At 39.8% G+C, this 21,334-nt stretch overlaps 1 protein-coding gene across 1 annotated transcript; it reads right to left on the bottom strand.

The window, feature by feature from the left end:
• Positions 1–9,449: 9,449 nt before the first annotated feature.
• Positions 9,450–20,424, bottom strand: EMB2795 (condensin complex subunit). Its single transcript, XM_089169596.1, has 13 exons — positions 19,944–20,424; positions 19,737–19,838; positions 19,538–19,655; positions 16,030–16,100; positions 15,896–15,956; positions 15,614–15,814; positions 15,211–15,515; positions 14,921–15,065; positions 14,545–14,795; positions 14,389–14,419; positions 12,718–12,857; positions 12,226–12,336; positions 9,450–10,099 (listed from the first exon to the last, which is right to left on the bottom strand). The coding sequence occupies exons 1-13, from the start codon at positions 20,208–20,210 to the stop codon at positions 9,899–9,901; spliced, it is 2,004 nt and encodes a 667-aa protein (XP_089025722.1). The 5' UTR covers positions 20,211–20,424; the 3' UTR covers positions 9,450–9,898.
• Positions 20,425–21,334: the final 910 nt, after the last annotated feature.

Here is a 21,334-nt window from a genome sequence, read left to right as displayed (position 1 = left end):
CAAAAACTTCCCACGGCTGGCCTTTTTGTTGCGCGTGATTGTAATATTTCAACATCTTGTCTTTTCTGTGGGAATATGGCGACCATGGAACTATTTTTCGCCAAAATTTGGTGATTTCGCCCCCTGGCGAACCGAAACCAGGGGACGAAATGAGATCGACAAGATATCGCCGATTTCTCGGCGATATCTCGCCGTTTTCTGTTATTTTTCGCTGTTTCGGCGATAAACACTCAGTTTCGCTGCCGACGGTGGTCTCCGACGGCGTCACCATGTTCGCAGGCTTGCAGCAACCATTTGTGAGAGAGAGAGAGAGAGAGAGAGAGAGAGAGAGAGAGAGAGAGAGAGAGAGAGAGAGAGAGAGAGAGAGAGAGAGAGAGAGAGACGAGAGGTTAGGGATGAAGGAGTTAAGGACGAAGGAGAGAGTCAGGGAGAGGAGTTTAGGACGAGGTGAGCCGAGAGAGAGAGAGAGAGAGAGAGAGAGCAGAGTTGCAGACGAGAGGTTAGGGATGAAGGAGTTAAGGACGAAGGGAGAGACCGAGAGAGAGAGAGAGAGAGAGCTTACTGTTTTGAGAAGAAATATTTAGCAGAGTTGCAGACGAGAGGTTAGGGATGAAGGAGTTAAGGACGAAGGGTGAGACCGTGAGAGAGAGAGTTAAAAAGGTAAAGGTTTTGATTTGAATATTATTTATTATTGCTTATTTGCTTTTACACTGACGGTTGATTGATGTTATGTTTTGTACTTTTTGTAGAATATTTTATGTTACCTCTATCTCCTTTTTAAATTTTACATTTACCTTACCTAGATACTCGCACCGATGCATTGACATTTTGCTTTTATATTAAAGTGGAAACTGAAAATTGCAGGCATGTCTTTTCAAACTGCAGTGTTTTTTGAATAAAGTTTTTAATGGCAGCGAAATCTCGCCGAAAAATCGGCGAGATTTCGCCATATCGCCCGGTTCGCTACCCAGCGAACCGGGCTAAATTATCGAAACTTCGTTCCCTGATGGCGACCATATCTTTATACACTGCAGATATGCAAACACAGTGTGGCATGATCTACATTTCCTGGTGTTGCGTCAAGAACTTCTTCGAGGGCCGGATACTGAGATGACCACCTTAAGAGCCCCCCAGCCAAGTTAGAATAGCTGAGATGCCTGCAATAACAAAGAAACAAGAACGGTCCGGCAAAGTTTTGGCCGGGGAACCGCCTTCGACGCTCAAGTCAACCTAGGCAACAATAAGAGTTCTTGAGAGAGTTCTCAAGAACGTAATGAATAATTGATCAAATGAATCTCATTACCTTTCTCCATATAGGATGTGGGTTTATATAGAAGATATCTGGAGGCGGCGCTTCCTTGAGTTTCGGATCGTCAGTTGAAGAGTGAGTGGAATATCTTCGGAGCCAAGTTTCCTTCTATCTCAGAACAAGCAGAGCCGTTATCTGCCCGCTCATCTCCGTTATTCTTGGAACGGTTATATCAAGTGGTTATCTAAAACTAACCTTCTTGACTTGGTCATCCTCAAGGGTATGCTGGACTTAGTCTCAGGACTCATGAGTGCACTCCGAATCTGTCTCCATTTTTCTTCCCGAAAAGGGACGTGTGCTACTCCCGATAGGGTTCCCTAGGTTTTCTTATTAGAATACCTTCATGTCCCGTGTGGGGGTGTGCTTTTGTCCCGAGGGGGCTCTTGGGATACATGCTTCTCCACAACAAAACCCCCCATTCCGTGCGTTCGGTCTCCCGAGCGTATGGAATGCTTATGTTTGAATCTGCATGATTATTACACTTCCTACCTTCCAACCACCGTAATAACTTCACTACAATTGCCCAATGATATGATAATCCTAACCATTGAGGCTTTTGACATCCGGGCGTTCGATCAGGATTTTAAGGTCCTTGATCTTGTCCGTTAAACCTTTTTCTTCTCAACCGTTGGGTCGTGACTTTTGAAATTCCTCCTCTTCACTATAAATAGAGGTATCATTTCATTTCAAAAATTATTTGCTTGCAAACATTTTCTCTCTGAGGTCTCCTTCATTGGTTGCTAGCTTATTGCTTTCTTCAACTTGCTCTTTCAACTCTTCAACCAGTAAGTCATTTCTAACTCTTCTCAATTTCTTTTCCTTTGTCATTTCTTTAATCATGGACAAGTTAAGAAGAAGCCATGATGTACCCCAACCACCTCCTGTAAGGGAGGTTCCTACCACTGATGTATTGAGTCCCGAAGTCTCTTCCCGGACTCACTCTGTGCACTACTCTAGTGAAGAGGATCTTCCTGACTACAATGACCTTGAGGCCATTGTAAGGGTTGCAGCCGACTTGGCGAGAGAGGATCCCCTCAACCAAGAGCCATTATGTTCCGATTTAGGACCCGACCTGACATATTTTGAACCCTTTCCGACTTCTTCTCCCGAACATGAAGAAGTCTACGAGGCTAGTCCATCTCCTCTCGCTCAGTCCCGAGTTGTTCATAAGAGGCACTTTTTGCCTCGTCCACCTCTCTCTCGTCCTCCAGACTCTAGGACAAACAATGTTTTGGAAGGTCCACCAGGTTTGTCATCTAACTAACTAACTGACTCAAAGTCTAGAATTTATCAAAAGAATCCATCTCATGAATATAATCGGGTCCAGCCTAATCTCTATAATTGAGCTCAACAACCCAAGATGGGCCCAAAATTAATAAGCCTCGTCTGCTCTGTTTCTTTGTTTTGGAAGCATTTGACCGTATTCCTTTAACAATCATTCCTTTTTAAGAACCTCATGATGTTTTTTCTATTCCCAGCCGTATTCCTTTAACATCAATCCTTTTTAAGCACCTTGTGATGTCTTTTCTATTTCCTTTTTTTTTTTTTTTTTCACTGTCGTCAATCCATGTTGAAGTGGTGCAAGTCTGGCCCAATTGGGCTCACTCTTAGTTTTAAGGGATTTTTATTTGCAGCAGCTGCTGCTGGCTGTTACCGACGGTGCTAATTGCAATATGTAAGCAAAATATGAGCAAACGATTGAGAATCAAATGACGAAAGTATACTTGTAAATATTAATTTTTATCTTTACATTTTAAGAATTTAAAGTTTACTAATTTACGAAATGAGGTCCCTCATAATACCCGATCCCCAAATCCCTCTCTAAGAAATTATAAGTGTACTCTTATGGTATTACCAAAGGTTTTCTGAATAATTTTTTGTCCGTTAGAAGCTATTAGAAGGAGTAACTTGGAGAGCTGCATTACAATAGCAAATTGGCTTTTGAGAAATGTTGTTCTATTCTAGATTTTGTAGTTCTTGAGGTCTGTTTTAGAGACGAGGCGACACAGCGGGACTTCACAGTCAGGATTTTATTTCATGTGAAGGGTAATGGGACGCCTGGTCTTGGTTCCACCTCCAACATAGTTGAATTGGAAACCCACGAGAGCTTCCACCAATGCACTCTTGCCGTCGGTTTGATGACCCACCACCCACACCGCCAGTGCATCGAAAGGGGTCTCGAATTCCTGTGCCAGTCCATGGAGCTCATTGTACGCCTCATACAGTCTTGATTGACTTTCCAAGTCTCCCCATCTCATAGACCCTTTGTCTGTCTCCATCTCTCCCAACCCGGCATGATTTCCACAAGGCTGAACTCCCTGTTCTTAGCCAAACAACAAATGGCACATCTCTTGCTTCTTTGGTTCCTCAGTTCCGATCTTTAACATCTCGTCCATGGATTCACCAAGGAAAGTTTGTATTTCTTCGGGCCAGGGGTTTTCACCTGATGCAAGACAAGGGGATTTGAAGGGGGGTTTCGAGCCATTTGTTGAGGATTCCTATGCCACATGTTCATGCCGGAGACAGCAAGAACATTGCAGTTGCTGATGTATTGAGCATTGATAGCATCAGTGGGTGTTAAACATGTGGCAGCAAAAAGGCGGAGAAATTTGTTGGCTAACATGGAGATGCTGGCTCTGGTACCACAAGCGAGGATGCCACGATTTCGACAGTAAGATTGGCATCAGATTTTGCAGCGGTGCTGACGTGACGGCCAATTTCTTCACCTACAAAATAGTATTTATTTAGAAAACTTTTTTTTTTTTGGTAAACAGTACTTCATTCATTAAAGAAAGAAAAGTACAGACACATAGCTGCATGAAAACACAAGGTTCACACCGAACCAAGGAACGGAAAGCGACCAAACTATCATACATGCAATAGACAGGGTCATCCTGAGTAAGGGATGGGTCAAGCCCAATATACCCTTAGAAATAATGCTGCAATAAATACAGCACCAAATAAGCACCGGTACCCACATAGGGGAACAAAATACACGCCTCAAAGGCAGACACTTAACACGCCTCAAGGGCGACAGACAACACGCCTCAAGGGCGGACACAAAACTCGTGCGGTTGTAGCTATGGTAGCATCAAAAGTGCGGAGGAAGGTCGGACCTGCCATCCGGCTTTGCCGTAGAGGCGTATCTATCAAGCTTGCCGCAGAATAACTTGGATCTAGATTTGGAGTTAATCGGAGTGCACCAACGATCGCTGCAACCAAAGAGTTTATTGTTATTTTAAACCCTAAAACTAGAAAAAAGGAAAAAGAACTGTTGCAACCAGGGTGAGAAATCGGCCGGAAAAACAAAAAGATCTAAGCCAAAATAAAGCTGCAGATCTGGGTGTCCGATCAAAAAGAGAAAGAGGGAGAGGAGCGGATGAGGAAAGGAGAGAAAAAGGAAGGAGGGGAGTAGAGGAGGAGGGCTGAAAAGGAAAACGAGATACCAGATCTAGGGATTTGGCGTTCTGCGTAGGCGAGGAGAAACGGGATGAGGGAGAAGAAGAGGGATGGCGGAGACGGAGAGACGGGATAGGAGAAGGAGATCAAGATGAGGGGAAGAGGAACAAGGGAGACCGGAGATGGAGAGGCGGGAGAGGAGAAGGAGGTCGGATGAGGGGAAGAGGAACGAGAGAGGAGAAGGAGATCGGGAGAGGCGGGAGAGGAAAAGGATATCGGTGAAGGAAAGAGGAACAAGGGAGGCGGAGAGACCACTCAGGCAAGTCTCTCCGCCTCAAGCGTCGCGATCTGGAGAAGTTGCAGATCGGCGGAGCGTCGGTGGGAGAGTTGCAGAGCTTCAAAAAACCCTATTCTTCCGTTATAGATTTTTATTTATTTAGAAAACCTTGGTAAGAGTACACTAATAATTTCTCAGAGAGGAATTTGATAGTCGGGTATTATGAGGGACATTATTTTGTACATTAGTAAACTTTAAATCTTAAAATATAAAAATAAAAATTAATATTTACAAATATACCCGCCATTTGATTCTCAACCATTCCATCATATTTTGCTTAGGTAAGCGATCAACACCTACTGGCTGTTGCAAATAAAAATCCCAGCTGAAACAGGGTCACCCTACTTCTAGCACAATATATCTTCAAATCCGGTTTCCCTGCTTCTAGCACAATATATCTTTGAATCCTCCTCGTTATTGTCGTTCAACTTGTTCCTGTGGATATCATGCTGCAAAGCATTACAATTTTATCAAGTTCTTTCCTTTTTTTTTTCTTTTTCCATCAGATTTTTTTGGTAGAAAAGAATACTACAATTGTATCACGTTCAAGAAGAAAGTTACATATTGAACAAGGTTACAACTTACAAGGATAAGTAACTTTAGCATTCATGGCAACTACTACTACAAGGATAAAACAACTGGAGAGAATCCTACCTCTTAAAGAACGTAACCACCTATGGTGATGGTAGGTCGCAGGTTTCACGCACGAAGATGAAGATCAAAGAGATAGGAAGAACAACATTGCAGCTGGAATCTTAAAGCACTCACACAGAACTAAAGACCATCTGGGTCCTGTGCATAGTTGCACAGACGTACACAACATGCAGCACAAGAAAGAGAGATAGCAACTGAGCACACAAAGGAGGTTGGCTTAGCACTGACGTCTCTTCATGCATGCATGGGAAGTCCCCAAAAAAAAGCCACTCCCATGCATGCATGCATGTAGATGGAAGAGATCTTTGCTTTTTGCTGCTGTGAGACTTGAGAGAGGGGATCGATCTCTTGCATTCTATTCTATGCATGTAATGTGCATGCTCACTTCTCATCACCTCCACACAACTAGAAAGTGGTTCAGCTTTTGAACCCAAAAGATAAAAAAGTGAAAGAATTCATAATTGGTCCTAAGGAGATCATTCCCCAGGAGGGTTAGTGGGCTATCCTCCTTTTTTATCTCTTGTCCCTTGTTCCAATGCACCCAGACAGATTTGAGAGAGCTCATGGAAGTTTGATTATTAAGTCGTTAATTATGATATTATCATTTCAGTCCAAAATCAATTAAAATTGCTTTTCTATATATTTCTCATCTCATAAAAACCTTAGTTTTTCTGCTTAGCTGTGTCCCTCTTATGAACTATACCTTACTTGGATTTTTGGAATCTCTTTCGAATTTTATTTTTTCCATTTTGAGGTTGAGGTTCGGAGGAGGGGGTGACAAAAGCAATATCTATCAACTATTTGGTTCAATGAATGTATTATCTCTTTAAAGTGTAGAGTGACATGCAATGAAGAAACTTAAAAGCATCTCAAAAATGCTTAGACAGATTCTCGTCGGAGAATACTTGACACACAAGTATGTGGCGTATGTGTACTCTCATTCTTACACTTTTTCACAATTGGTTTGGACCACGGGACCAAAGATTCTAGACGTAATAGCTGTACTTACTTTCTCCTACAAATATCACAATTCTATTTTGTCATTTAATACTTCTATTTTGACTTCTTGAATATAAGGATGTGAACACCTTGGAAGCACATTCTCCTGGAGTATCTTTTTCAGTTAGCTTTATTTGAAATCAGATTTGTCATTTAATCTTAAACTCTTCTCTCTTTCTTCAATGTTTCTCTTATCATACTAAATCTTACCCGACTATTTTCATTCTCTAAATTTGGATCATATAAAAAATTTTATCATGCCCGTTCCAACTTATGTATAAAAAAATTCGATAAAAAATCAAACCCATCACGAAAAAAAAAGAGGCAGGGGGAGCGTTTAGGATAGTTTTCCTAGTTTTCCTCATAACCTTCGTATGACAAGAGGTATATTTAGTAGTTAAAAGTTATAATGGTGATATCAATTGATGTCAATGTGCATGACATTTGTGTCTCTTTGATGGTTAATAACTATTGTCAAAGTACTACTAAAATGACTCTCATCTGAAAATCTGACCCAAACTTATTAATAAATGGAATGGCTGCTCATTTGCTCTCGATTCAAATGGTTTTAGGGGCCACAAGTTCATTGATTCATGACACAATGCTTATGCTTTGTAATCCCTTCAAATATAAACAAGGTATCTCTATTGTTTATTTTTTTTTATCGAAGAAAATAAATTAATATTAAAGCTTAGTTCTGGAAACACTTACAAGGTATCTCTATTGTTGAATGGAACAAAAAAATTTCAATAAGCCATTCTTAGATTTCGAAATTTTTATTTAGCTAAATTTCCTATGAATACTTCATTTTTCAATTCCTAGCTCCCTAAAAAAATAATAAAAGCTTGGACAAACTAATATCTCATGAACCATAATTATTTACTGTACATATACATTTATTTAAAATACATAAATGTCATACAGATCTCAAGAACATCACCATATATATATATATATTTGTCTCTAAAGCTATCAAACAAACCAACATATATAGATTTGGTTCCTTGGCTGAATATGTAGCTGTTCATGACTAAACAATCTTCTTCTAGCAGTCTCCCCAGGAGAATGAACAAATACCACCAATTAATCATCAAGATGGAGAGAGAACTAGGATGACCAGTGGAAAATGAACCTAAATATGTATAACCCAAATCAGAAGGGACCATCACTAGAATTTTCTAAATCCTATTCTTTAGCAGCAACAACCACAAAAAGAAAATGGACTTAAGAATGCTAAAAGAGACTTCATGAGAACTAAAAGAAGGTCCTACTCAGGTATCAAAAGGCTTTTTGATAGAACCCATGAATCCTCTTCCATGAATCTTCTCTCTGTATCTTCAGTTGCTTATAGAAGTTCCCAATGAATGTCTCTGCTTTGGTGAAGAGCTCCTGCCCACTAAGAACAGCTGTCTCCTCTTCTTCCTCGTCATGTTCTTTAATAAGATCTGGTTCAGGGTCACTGCCTCCTATGAAGAACATACTTGGCATGGAGGGACACTTCTTCACATGATCCACCTTAACAACCTCAATAGTTTTCTCTGACACAGATTTCTCAACTGCCTTAGGTTTCTGTTCAGTACACAGTGGTGATTCATGGCAACCCATGGAGTTGGTGTTGATTAGAGCACCCATCTTGTCAGGAGAGGTTTCATCAGAGACAACAATATTGGGTTTGGCTGCAATGACAACAGAAGGTTTCTTGTCTTCTGCATGTTTAGAGATGGTATGAAGAAGGCCAGCTTCTGCACCTAATGCGATGATAAGGAGATTGGTGAGGAAATAAATATAAGGAGGTCTCATAGAATTTGATAGAAAAGGAGTGATCAGAACGAGGGCAGCTATGAATGATAGCTTCACAATTTGATAACTCTGAAACTTGTCCATGGCCTGTGCAGAGGAACCTTAGTACTTGGGAGGGTAAGTGACTAGTAGATGAGAAAACCGAAATAGTGCTAGTTCATGAAGAAGCTTATACGTATATATAGAATCACCAAGGAATGGAGGAACAAAGGAAAAATAGATACAAAGAGAGAGAGAGAGAGGACTCACCTTTCCCCTGTTGAAGAAGGGAGATCAAGTGATGAAAAGGTGGCGACAACAGGAGGGGAGAGAGAGATGCAATACGAAAGCAAAGAAGGGACAGAACAGTGAAAGGGAAATCAAATCTATTCAAAATCTTATTGGGTGTCACCTGATAAGGTCGGTTTGAGCATTTTCTTTTACTTTTCCCCTTTTTCCCTAGAGAATTAATGGGCTCAGCCGCTCATGTTAGGGGTCACTCTTTCCGTTGGACCGATTTTGATTAGGTTTTGGCTTGGTTTGAGTATCGTATCGGTTTTTTGTTATCGGTTCGTATATGGGTTTACCATATAAACACATACTACCACAAGTAGGGGAAAATTCTTATTATCAGTTTCTGGTTTTTGTTGGTGCAATTTGTTTGATGTTGGAAAACCTCAACCTCAAAACTGATCCAATAGACTTTATTTTGGTTCAAACCAATTTTGATTGGTTTGGTCCAGTTTCAACGGTTTGGACGATTCGGTTAAGAAGGATACTACTTGTGGATCCCCTGTTCCCAGCCCAAGACACCACTGGCCATTTAGGATCTTCATTTTGACTGACATCGACTGAGAAAGAGATAAACTACAAAATCGAATCTCGCCAGCCAACTCCCACTTGATATTGTGCGTTTATGGTCCCCTTTACTCTCTTTCTCTCTAAATAGACAAGTTAGTAAGCTTTTTTTTTTTTAACAAGCATAAGACAACAACTAGAGTCTACACAAACACAACCTGTGATCTTTCTACAATTGCAGATTCCAAGATCTTCATCTCCTTTTCACATTGTCATTTCTGTGATCCCAGACTCTCCCAGACCCAGCAGTAGTGGGTCTCCCATGAAATGGATATGTCCATTATTTCTCACCTACACACTAAACATTTCCTATGCTCATTGGTGGCAAATTAAGAACTCTCTTCTGTACTCAAACAGTTAATTGCAGTACATAAAATGACAACACATATTTGACAGCCACAAGCACAACCAGGCACAACTCACAACAGAACGCATGTATAGCTACTGAATTTACAGTCTTTGATATTTGAGGCTACATGAAGACCAGATGTGAGTTACATCTGCTACAATATGGTTAGGTGAAAAATGTACAAAAAGAATACATGGTGATGCTTGAATTGTTGTTACTCCACTTCAGCATGAGGAAATAATACATCAAGATCATCCAAGCTGGGGCAATCATGGATGGTCAAGCCGTGCTCATTAGCTAGATGCAAGAGACATATAAAACACAAATGGGGGGAGATGTCCTCAGAAGCTGCAACTTGGCAGTCAGCAGGAAAGCTGGCCAATAAGTGCCTGAAGGACACCGTAGCCTTGGGATGCTGTGGAAAACAAGAATGTATATAAATAATTAGAACTAATTTATCATCACAATGAAAATTAAGAATCATGACATATCATATTATGATGCCTAAATCAAGAAAGTTCAAGAGAACATCAAGCCAAGTAATGCAACATTCTTGTTCCTATTACTAATGCAGAAGCTCCTCAGAGAAATGTTCATGGAAGACGACGGCAATGTTTTAGAAGTCAGCCCATGGATGAGAGCAAGTCACAGGTACTAATTCCAACACAAATCAACTTCCGGATCAAAAGGTTGTGGCAAGCTATAGATAAGCGGATTTTGTAATAAGATAACTTCTATACAATCAGGCCAAAAATATGATACACTACCAAAGAACCTCATTCTTGTGAAAACTTTAAATTGAAGCTCTGTTGTGACCATAACAACTTCTCGAATTGGTAACGCAGTGGGACCTATAATCCAGCCTTTTTTCCCAGAAACATCAAAGGATCTACAATAGATTTTTACTTTCCAGAAATTATTTGGCAGTAGTGAATGTTTTTGTCCCATATTGGGGTGAAACTACCACTAATGCTAGGAATTGACCTGAGTAAAACCTATAGATTTTCAACCTATTTAGTAGTTCAGTCTTCAATTGCTTTCTCAGGTTCTGTGTCGAATGAGAATTTGGGGTCTTTGACAAAAAATTGTTATATTAGGCCAGCTGGTACTGGTTTGGACCTTGAACTAAAAGGATAAAAAATCTCAGATGCAACACGCTCTACGTGTTTGCCTAAGTTAAACCTTTAAGTATTCAACCTCAATCCACCCACACACCTCTCCACCCTGCCACATAAACACCCAAAAAATAATAATAAAAATAACTTTCCCCCTGGGGGGTGGGGGAAGAAATAATGGCATCAGGCTCTTGCTAATGTATCTTAACATTGAGGCTCTTTTTGGTATCAATTAACATTCTCAATCATGAGAATTTTTCATTATTTTAAATTGTTTGGCATCTATTATCAGTTTTGTTTTTATTTAAAATAATAGAAAAGCCTCCAAAATCCATAATAGACTTTTTGTCTATTATAGATTATGGTGAGAATTTCATTCTCTTCATTTATGCAAATGTTTACTTAAAATTTTATAGTTAAGATGAGGGTAAAATAGTCAATACACATTCTTTTGTAAAAAAACCATTTTTTTTTTCTCTTTTCTCTTTTCTCACTATCATTTTCTAACAATCTTTTATTTTGACATACCAAACTTATTTTTCATTCCATAATTAATTTTTGGCAAAATTCACCAAACCATTTTTCATTCTTGACCAATGATGAATTATTGTACTTATTTATTTTAAATAGGCATAATAGAGAATGAGAATTGATACCAAAAAGAGCTTGAGTCATGAGCCAGTGATTCAGTTTTGATTAGAATTTACATATCCACAATTCCAATGGAAGTGAAGTTTATGAAACTAGCAGCATTAACTTCATTCCATGACATCCATGATCACTAGATCATCAATGTGCTCAGTTCAAGCTCAACATGACACAATGACAAAGGTATTAGGTATATCATTGATTACTCGAATTTCCTACATTCTGAGTCTGAGATTAATACTTAGTTTCGGTATTTTCTTCATTACTAATGAATTCTTCAGATAAATATAAGAATAATGATCTGCAGTGTAAAACTGAAGTAGAAGATCCAAGCAGCTAATGACAAAAGATCATAACTTCATACAGTATCCCACCAGACATCATAGTAACCTATGGGGTTGGTATCAAAAGTTTAGACTAATTGATGAATCTAGTAAAGAAAAGCTTAGGTATGGCTGTGAACATTTTGTATGCCCCTTTTAGTATGGAATATGACTGCTTTTTCTGACACTTCAACTTAGTGAAATGCGACAACCCACAATGCATGCTCGTAAACACATTACAAAACAAAAGTTAATCATAGAGGATAAAGTCCACTCTACTAAATGTATGCAATATGTTTCTTCTTGTATGTTTACCAGCTAAGGTGAAGGAAGATAAAATGCACTTCCTACCTGTCAATCATTTAACACGGGCAATAATATTCTTACCAAAAATAGAATAGGCAATGATATTGGCTACAACCTGACCAATCAAAATGTACAGTAAACCAACTTACCATTTCAGGCATCTGTACAGATTTTTGCATGGAGCTCCAAAGTGTTTCTTTTAAAGCATGAACATCAACTTGCTTAGAGGTTTTATCATACTGAACTTCAATTTTGCTCACCTAAATTATCAAGAGAAGGATAACAACATTAGTGCCAAACAGCTACATATTAACCCTCGAATAAAATAGGTAAGAAAGATAATAGTACTTCTCTCTCTGAATTTGTTTAAAAAAAACCCTATTCTAACTGAAAAATATGAGGATGTAGGCTGGGCTGGGATCTCCAAATGCAAAATCAAAGTTTTGTCCAGCATATTACGATGCAGTAACAGACCTACATGCTTATGGGAACTGCTTAAAGGTCAGGTTTTTCTCAGTGCTTAAACCACAACACAATCTACCTTGCTGTCAAATCCAAAGTATATGTCCCACGGTTATCCTTGAAGCACCTCAAAAGTAAACCATGCAAATGATACTAAAGAAATGAGAACACATATCCACCTGGCGTGGCTGGGAGACGAGGGTGCTTGAATCCTCAACATCACTATGAAGATCTCCATCATCAAATTGGCCATTAAAAACACTATCATTGTCCCATGATTGAAAGGGTCCAGAATCATGGCTTTGCTGCCCTGGCTCATCTGAGAAAAGAACAATAGAATCACAACCCATAACTTAGCAACTTCACCATAATCCCTAAAGGTACTAATTTAATGCATCAAAAAGCCAAAGTAATTTTTATCTGCATTATCTCCCCCCCCCCCCCCCCCCCCTTTTGGTAAAAGACCATATTGGTGTAAATCATGGACAAGGAAACAATATCACCATGAAAATTATTTCCATTAGAAATCTAAAGAAAATGCATTATCAGTTCCATGATGAACAAATAATAACTTTGAGAAACAACGTCAATGCAACCTTGCAATGTAGGCCTAATTATGCCTGAAACCAAAACCACCAAAATATTGAGCCTAGGGAAATTGGGCTAGATGTTAAGCAATTAACACTGACAATTACACCAGACCCCAGTATCTGCAAATTATATTATTGAAGTGGTAGGATTGCAATTTATATGAATTTCTAACTAGCATGTTAAATATAATTCCAGTGGGCGAGCCTTTACACAACTGTTAGGTAATGTTATAGCAACCAACTCGTTGCAGGTTCCAAAATTGGAAACAGCTTCTTTCAAGCAGAGGCAAAGCAAAGTAAGCAAACATGGAAACAGTCTCTCTGGAAGCAGGGTTAAGGCTGCGTAGATTTGCCCCCACCAGACCCTGCAGTAGCAAGAACCTCATGCAGTAGGATGATCTTTACATAAGAACAAAGATATTAAAACTACATTAACATAGTTTGTTGAGAATTGCAGCAGCCTTGGTACATAAATTGCACAAGTTTCTATTATGGAGATTCTGCCTTGGTGCACAAGTTTTGGAGCTGCAGCCTGGAGTTTCCTTTTTGGATACTTTCTATTTTCCTTTTGTTTCTATTTTAGTTGCTTCCTATTTTTCTCATTGCTTGGTTGACAAGTATCTCCTTAGAGTTAGGCTAATTTCCTTTATAGCAGATTTGAGAGATTCTATGCAATATGTAATTTTTTTATTTTTTTATTTTTTTATTTTTTATTTTGGCTGTAACTCAGGTTAGGAAACTTTCCTAAACTAAGTCTTGATTTTACATTATAAATAAAGTACCAGGGCAGAGCCAATATAAACATACAAGCTCTCTCCCTCTTCTCTTCTTGTCCTCCTTCTGTCTTCTTCTATTCTTCTTCTTTCTGAATTTCCTTTCAGTCCCTAGGCTGATTACAAGTGCTGAAATTAACATAGGTGAAATCAACAAAAAAGACAAGTTGTTATGGCAACAGTTGGTCTTCTAAAAGCTAGGATAGTCAGTAGCAATAACAGTCAGAACACATTCAGAAATCAATCATCAGAAGGAAAAGGAAAGACGAACTATACATATTCAAAAGAAAACATGGGTAGGAGAGATTGGTGGGGAAAAGGAAGGGATGTTTTACAACTTCAATTGGTAATTCAAAATACTACAAACAAGTACAATGTCAAGTCTACCGTAACATACATGGATGACATTCTTGTTCCTTTTCAGGTTTATGATTCTATACATCCAAGTAAAAGCAAAAGCACTATTTCAGGAAACAGCATGGCTTACCTAATGTTTTTCTTCCTTTCTTTGCAAAGCACTGTAAACATACAGATGTTAATCAGTCAATCTGACAAAGAAGCAATAAATAACAAGAAGTTCAAATCCACAAGCATATTTAACTAAATCATCCATTTAATACCATTTCTGTAAATCAAATCTTACCAGAACATTTGGAAGAAGAAATAGCTTGACCAGATCTTCAGGCTGATAATGACAATCTTCAGGAAGTGTGTTATTACAAGAGACTCTATTTGGAGATAGCAATAGCAACTTAGGATTTTTAGGAGGTGCAAAAATCTCCTGCATTTCTTTGCCCAAGGACTTCATGAAATCGATATCAACTTCAGCTTGTTTTCTGTTCTTAGGTCTCTTAGTTGTTATGGGTGATCCATTTTCTGAAACAGGGGCATCAACTTTTTTTTGGATGGGTGGGGGCGGGGGGAGAGGAGAAAAACATCCAAGATTACATAATGAAAATTTGTGCATCATATCATCGAAGTACATATTGTGAAGGTAAACTCTTATTTCTAACCCCTACCTTTAGCCTTACGATACTTCCAATGATCAGGGCCAGCCCATGCATTCTGTTTTGAATTCAACCCCAAGCTTAAATACAGAAAACCAGCAACCTTCTCAAATCTGTCATCTAAATTAGGTTCATCAAATGTGCATGTTTCATTTTCCTGCAAGGTTAAACCAGGACTCACCCAAGTTATCCTTTAAGCCTAATCAGTTTCATGCTTTTGAAACAGAAAAAATAATAGGATAAACAGGGATAACTGAAAAGGGCAACTAAAAAAGCTTTAATATGTGGCATAGAAAACCCACCACATGGTGATTTGGAACATTAGGATCTGTCTCATCAATGACACTTCCATGGTCATCAGGATCAAAGTTCCAGGCATCACAATTCTCAAATGTCTCCTCATTGACATTACAATTCTCAAATGCATCTCCATTGAACTCAACTTGGTCACTATCAACTGCATCAACGTGCTCAGCAGTGTTCGGGTCAACAGAAAATGAGCTTGATTTCCTCTGATTGTCTTCATCAAACAGATTGATTATATTCTTCAAGGATGGTGATATGTGATCCTCCCTGCTCATGTTGACAACCATTTGCTCAATTTCTTCTGCAAAGAAAATAATTATAGGAATCATGAAGGATTGCCCTTTATCAACAAATTGAATTGAAGATCTCATAAGAATCTTATTCATAAATGTGACACACCTCTTACAAATGAAAGGTCAATAGTATCCAACTTATCATTCTGGGCTTCATGAGAGATAAACTTCCCTGGTGCTTCTAGAGAATCAAATAGCACTCGACAGCCACCATATACTCCAAGGTTATTCAATAGCAGACCTTTGGCTCCACCTTCATCAAATTGTGCAGATGTTTGATGATACAAAGGATCCACTGCAAATGCAACTAGAGTAGAGAAAAAAGGGAAATTATAATACAAACAAGATTAATTATGTGCAAAATAAATGAAATAGGGACCCACATTACCATCAAACTTTTTCACATTAAGAGCATCAAAAGATGACTCCAATGTTGCTAAAGGCGAGATCTGCATGAATTAAAAACAGTGAGCCAATTATCGTATATTCATTAACAAATTAAAAACATAAAAATATACAGACCTTCTTCTCTTCTTTCTTAGAACGGCCCTCCTCTTGTTCAACATTGCCGTCATTAGTCTCCAAAGTTTCCTCTGCGATTACATAAAACAATATCAAGAAAAGATGAATAGTGGGATGGGTAGAAGACAATGTACCACCTCCCTGTTGGAATGGAGGAGATAACATCAGAAGGGGCAGAGGAGTTAGTCTTAATTTTGCCCCTTAGACACCAATCTTCCAAGTAAGACAACTATTGATGACGTATGGACAGAAGATTGTGGACCTGGTGAGGAATTGAAAATAGAAAAGAGGGAATTTGAAGTATTAAAGATTAAGAGACCCAAATCTCCCCCCCCCCCCCAATCAATGTATCAATCCATGTTTAGCAAAATATAGTATAATCTGTTTCAGGGTGTCTTGTTAGAAATTTCTATGTAAATCATGTACACCAACATTTGCCAGAACATTTTGGATTATGAGATGTAATGATGTCTGACACTACAGGTAAACCAATGAGAAACAAATGAACAGAACACTTGTCACAACCGAGTTGTATTCTTTTGTCATGTCCACTTAATAATGACCAGCACATTGGAGGAGGGAAAACAATCACTTTACCTAAAGAAGGGATTGAAATTATTTATTCTTTTTTGGATGAATGAAAAAATTCATTAACCAAAGGAAAAAGAAGTGGGGAGAGAAAGAGACACCAGAAACAAGGGCAAGCGGAACAGCACTATGCAAAGCAACACAGGGAAACTAAGATAAAATAAAGCAAGGCCTGAAAGCCAAGACAACCATAAGAGATGAAACTAATGTTTTTTATTTTTCTTCTTTTTCTTCTTTGAAGAATGGAGCTGCAGGACGGAATCTTTGTCTAGATGGTGGCGACCTCTAGTAGACCAGCTACTTCGCCTACGATCTCAAAGAGCGGGGGAAGAAGTTTCTGAAGAGGAAGAATCCTCAAACTCAGAGTTACAGGGAGCAACACCCAAAGAGGAATCAAGACCAGATACCAGGTATGAAGAAGAGAAAAGGAGGGCAGAATGTGGAGAAAGAGAGGGGAAGTGCAAGAGATGGGAAGGGGGAGGGATGGGCCAAGGGAGGGAGGCGGGACAAGAGGGCAAGGGCTGAGGGGAGGGGAAAGATGGGGTAGGCACATGCCGCACATCCTTGACAGGGAGAAAGATCTACGGGAAGGAGCATGGGCCATGGGGCCTAGCTAAGGGCCCATAGGCCTAGATAAAGAAATAGAGGGAGGATGAGGGGATGAAGGACCGAGAGAAATAGGGATGGGGCAACTAGGAGGGAAGGGATGGGCCAAATGAGAACCAGAGTCAAGATCGGTCAAGGGGCCAAGAGAAGGAGGAGAAGGAAGCGGAGAGGAATTAGGATGATAGTTGGGAACACCACGGAAGTGGGGAATCTCGGGGATGAAGAAAGCGACAAAAGTAGGGGGCAGGGAAGAAAGAGAGCAAGATATTTGAGTCGTTGGAGAGTGGCGGGTTAGAGGGAAAGCTGGAGGAAATTAGATCGGCAGTGCAAGAATCAGTCAAAGAGCCTGCATCAGCAGCAAGAATGGTTGTAGTGGCAACAAAGGGATAGCAGCAACGACAAAAACAATTCTGATAGCGGTCATGTGAGGGTGCTCGGTGGCAGCAGCAAAGTTGGGATCGGCCGTAGAAGACGACAAGGGGGGAAATAGGTTTAAAGAAGTAGAATTTGACAACAAGGCAGGGGTATAGATGAAGTGAGCTAGCATCAATACATCCCGTTGGTGGTTCTTGTGATAAGTGCACGAGTCCATCCCCTCAAAGGCACTCTTAGAGATCCAACGGGAGTAGAGGTTTCAAATTGGGGCTTCGCGACCATTCTTAGGCAAGCAGGGTGGGTAGCCAAAGGCTAATGGAGGGGTCTCCATTCAAATCTCACCGCGTGGGAGAAGCTATATCCAAACTCTTCGATGAGGGTAGTCAATGACAACAGCAGGAAGTCTGCAGGGACATCCACACGATACAAGCATAGGATAGTCAATCCCACTACATAGTTGTCCCCCCTCTAATGTGGAGCCCATAACACTCAGACCATCATAATACTAGCAATGGAGGGGCAACCCTGGGAGGGAAACCCATTGAGGGAGGGAGCATAAGTCCTCCCGATTGAGTTGCAAATGTTAATTCCATTGTCTAAGCAAGAGGGGACAATTTCCAACCTACCAAGGCCCAAGAACCTTGCAATTGCTTTCTTCATCAGAGAAATCAAAGAGGAAGAAACCACGATTTAAGAAAAGATCTCTAGAGCTCCTAAAGTTTGCCACTGCTTCAATAGGGGGGATTTCACTATTGGGAAGATAGGACATGAAGAATCCAACAAGACATTTCGATATCCAACACACCATTCAGGCAAAAGGCCATTTTCCGACCATCTATCAATGGAGAGGGAGTCTGATGAAGGGGAAGACTAGCATTAGAGAGGAGGGGTGGAGAACAATGAGCACCAGGGGGTGGAAGATGGTGGATGTGAGGAGGCAAGGGAGGGAGAAGGTGTAGGAGGGGGTCTGCCCAAGGGGAGGGGAGAGAGCAAGGGGGTCAAACATTGCTCCTCATTCAAGTATCATTTGGCATGTTCGAGATCAAAATTGTTATAATGCCTCAAGGGAAAACTAGTGTTAACTAGTAACAAAAGTTGGAGAAATAAAAACATCAATAGTCCTAGCACCTTAACCTCACTGTATTAATTCCATTGTCTAAGCAAGAGGGGACAATTTCCAACCTACCATGGCCCGAGAACCTTGCACTTGCTTTCTTCATCAAAGAAATCAAAGAGGAAGAAACCGTGATCTAGGGAGGATCTCAATGTTGGGAAGGTAGGACGCAAAGAATCCAACAAGAGATTTTGATATCCAGCACACCATCAGGGCAAAAGGTCGTTTTCCAACCATCTATCAATGGAGAGGGAGTCTGATGAAGGGGAAGACTAGCATTAGAGGAGAGGGGTGGAGAACAATGAGCACCAGGGGGTGGAAGATGGTGGATGTGAGGAGGTAACGGCAAGAGAAGGTGTAGGAGGGGATTTGCCGGGGTAGGGGAGAGAGCAAGGGGGTCAAACATTGCTCCTCATTCAAGTATCATTTGGCATGTCTGAGATTAAAATTGTTATAATGCTTCACGGGAGAACTTGTGCTAACTAGTAACAAAAGTTGGAGAAATAAAAACTTCAATAGTCCTAGCACCTTCACCTCATTGTATTAAGTCCTTGAATTTGCATTCCAGCAAAGCAACTTCAATGGTCTCAATTTTCTTTCTTCTTCTTCTTCTTTATTTATTTATTTTTTTATTTATTTATTTTTTTTTGGGGGGGGGGGGGGGGGCGCTGTGGAGCACAGTTTTCAACTCATCATAGAGGAGGGGAACCCCTCACTCGTATGACAATAAAGACATAGTAAAAACAAGAGTTAAAAAGCATCACTAGCAAAATATGAACATATAACAGTGTGAACCACCAGAAGGAAGGAAAAGAAAGTGCTAACCGTGGTCTTCTTCTCGACCTGCTCGATTAATTCCACCAAGGACTTTATATGCTTCTGAATGTACTGAATCCACCCTCAAGGAATAAATTTTCACACCAGCTTCCAGTGTGCAGCTTGCCTGCAACAAAATATAAATGAAAGGGCATGGCAACGCATTCATCTAAATGAATTTGCAAATAACACGTCTTAAAGAACTAACCTTCTGAAAATTAGTCTCCACGCTATCTTCTGCTTCAACTTTAATTATATCGCAAAGATGATCTATAAGATTCAATTCCCACGTATTTTTCTGATTAATTTTCTGCAAAACAAAACCCAAATGGTAATTTATCAAAACAAACAAGGGAAATAAAACAGTAGAACACACAGAATTGCAAAAACCAAATTCGAAAGGGAAAATACAAACATTTTCGCTGGCGAGCTTAATACAATTCTGGAACAACTCCAGAATCTGCTCCTTACAAAGGAAAGGATCAGAAGGTGGAGCAGGTGTAATAGCAGCAATGGATTTGCGGCGAATGGCGGACGCACGAGCAGCTCGAGCCTGAGCGCGTTCTAGTTGATCGTCATTTGGACTCAAAAAGAAGGGACTAGTCGGAGATTGAAGACGAGAAGCCACAGGTGGTCTCTGCCTCGGCGCCGTTGACGGATTAGGGCTTAGAGGATCTGCCATTGTGTTTACCTTTCTAAAACCAACAAGAGATCAGGCTTTTGAGGGTTAATCAAGCTTAAATTCCATTCCAAAACTTTCCTTCTCTGTTACTGGTTTCTCTCCAAGAGAGAGAGTTAGTTGTAGGAACTAGGAAAACGATTCTATCTAGTAGATCGGAGCAGGAGCTTCTTCAACAAAAGAAAAAGACGACCCGTTTTTTCATTTCCCTCGTAAAGTTCCGTTTGAATCAGACAAGGGAAAAGATATGGTATTGTAACGAAATGGTGCAAATGATGCCGTCGCATCGACAACCATCGGATTCAGAAGAGACAAATACTATTTGGTCTTCCGATTCCAATCTGTATGGAGAAGTGTATATATATATATAAATTTTTTTTTTTTTTGGTAAGCGTTTATATATAAATTGGAAATTGTATGTTTGGGAGCGAAGAGCCGAGGACTAATACATATACCATCGCAAGTATCGCGTCGGTGCTCTGTGAGGGGAGCACTCTGTCCTCCCAGACGACTTTACCATCACAGATTATGTGGGTCCCACAACTAAAAAATAATAAAATAAAAATAAAAAAAAGATCTCATCACTCAACCTCTGGCTGAATCCGGATCTTCTCCCCCATGGCTTACAGACCACAAAACACAGATGGGGAAAAAGGGGGCCCCATGGGAAAAAATTTATCTTCAAAAGGTTTTCTCGGGGCTCCACTGATGTTTGTGGTCAGAAAGGGTCGAAAAGCACTGATCCAGACTCCCTGGCCCCTGTATTTTAATACCTTTTCAACAATATTTAAGCAGAAGATTTCATTCCAAACAAATTATATAGTCCATCTTCATTCTCATCAGACATTCCCCTAAGAAACTGTCATAGGGTTGAGATCAATTTCGAGTTTCATTGAATTATTTAAACATATTTGAGTGGAAGATTTCATTTTAATTTTAGATTTTTGATTCAATGTTTTTTAGGTCAGCTTCTGCTTTAATGTAATTTTTAAATATAATTTAAATATATGGTGAGGTATCATTTTTTGTCCCAAGAAAACAAGAATTACTACTTTGCCCTTTGCCAACTGAGTCAATTTAAGGATTTTAATTGAAAGCAATTCTTCTCGATTCAATACCATTTAAGC

Source organism: Hakea prostrata, chromosome 9 (assembly GCF_041222555.1).
Source record: "Hakea prostrata isolate BN-2017 chromosome 9, UWA_Hpros_2, whole genome shotgun sequence".
Taxonomy (NCBI): Eukaryota; Viridiplantae; Streptophyta; class Magnoliopsida; order Proteales; family Proteaceae; genus Hakea; species Hakea prostrata.
This window is presented reverse-complemented; position numbering and strand designations above follow the sequence as displayed.

Bases quoted from the DNA above. Each gene is read 5' to 3' on its own strand.
- EMB2795 (XM_089169596.1), bottom strand. From the start codon at position 20,210: ATGGCAGATCCTCTAAGCCCTAATCCGTCAACGGCGCCGAGGCAGAGA. The intron at 15,516-15,613 runs GTGTGTCACATT...TTTTCTTTGCAG, and splicing joins TGACCTTTCATTTGTAAGAG to AAGAAATTGAGCAAATGGTT. The intron at 15,066-15,210 runs GTGGGTTTTCTA...TTAACCTTGCAG, and splicing joins ATGTTCCAAATCACCATGTG to GAAAATGAAACATGCACATT.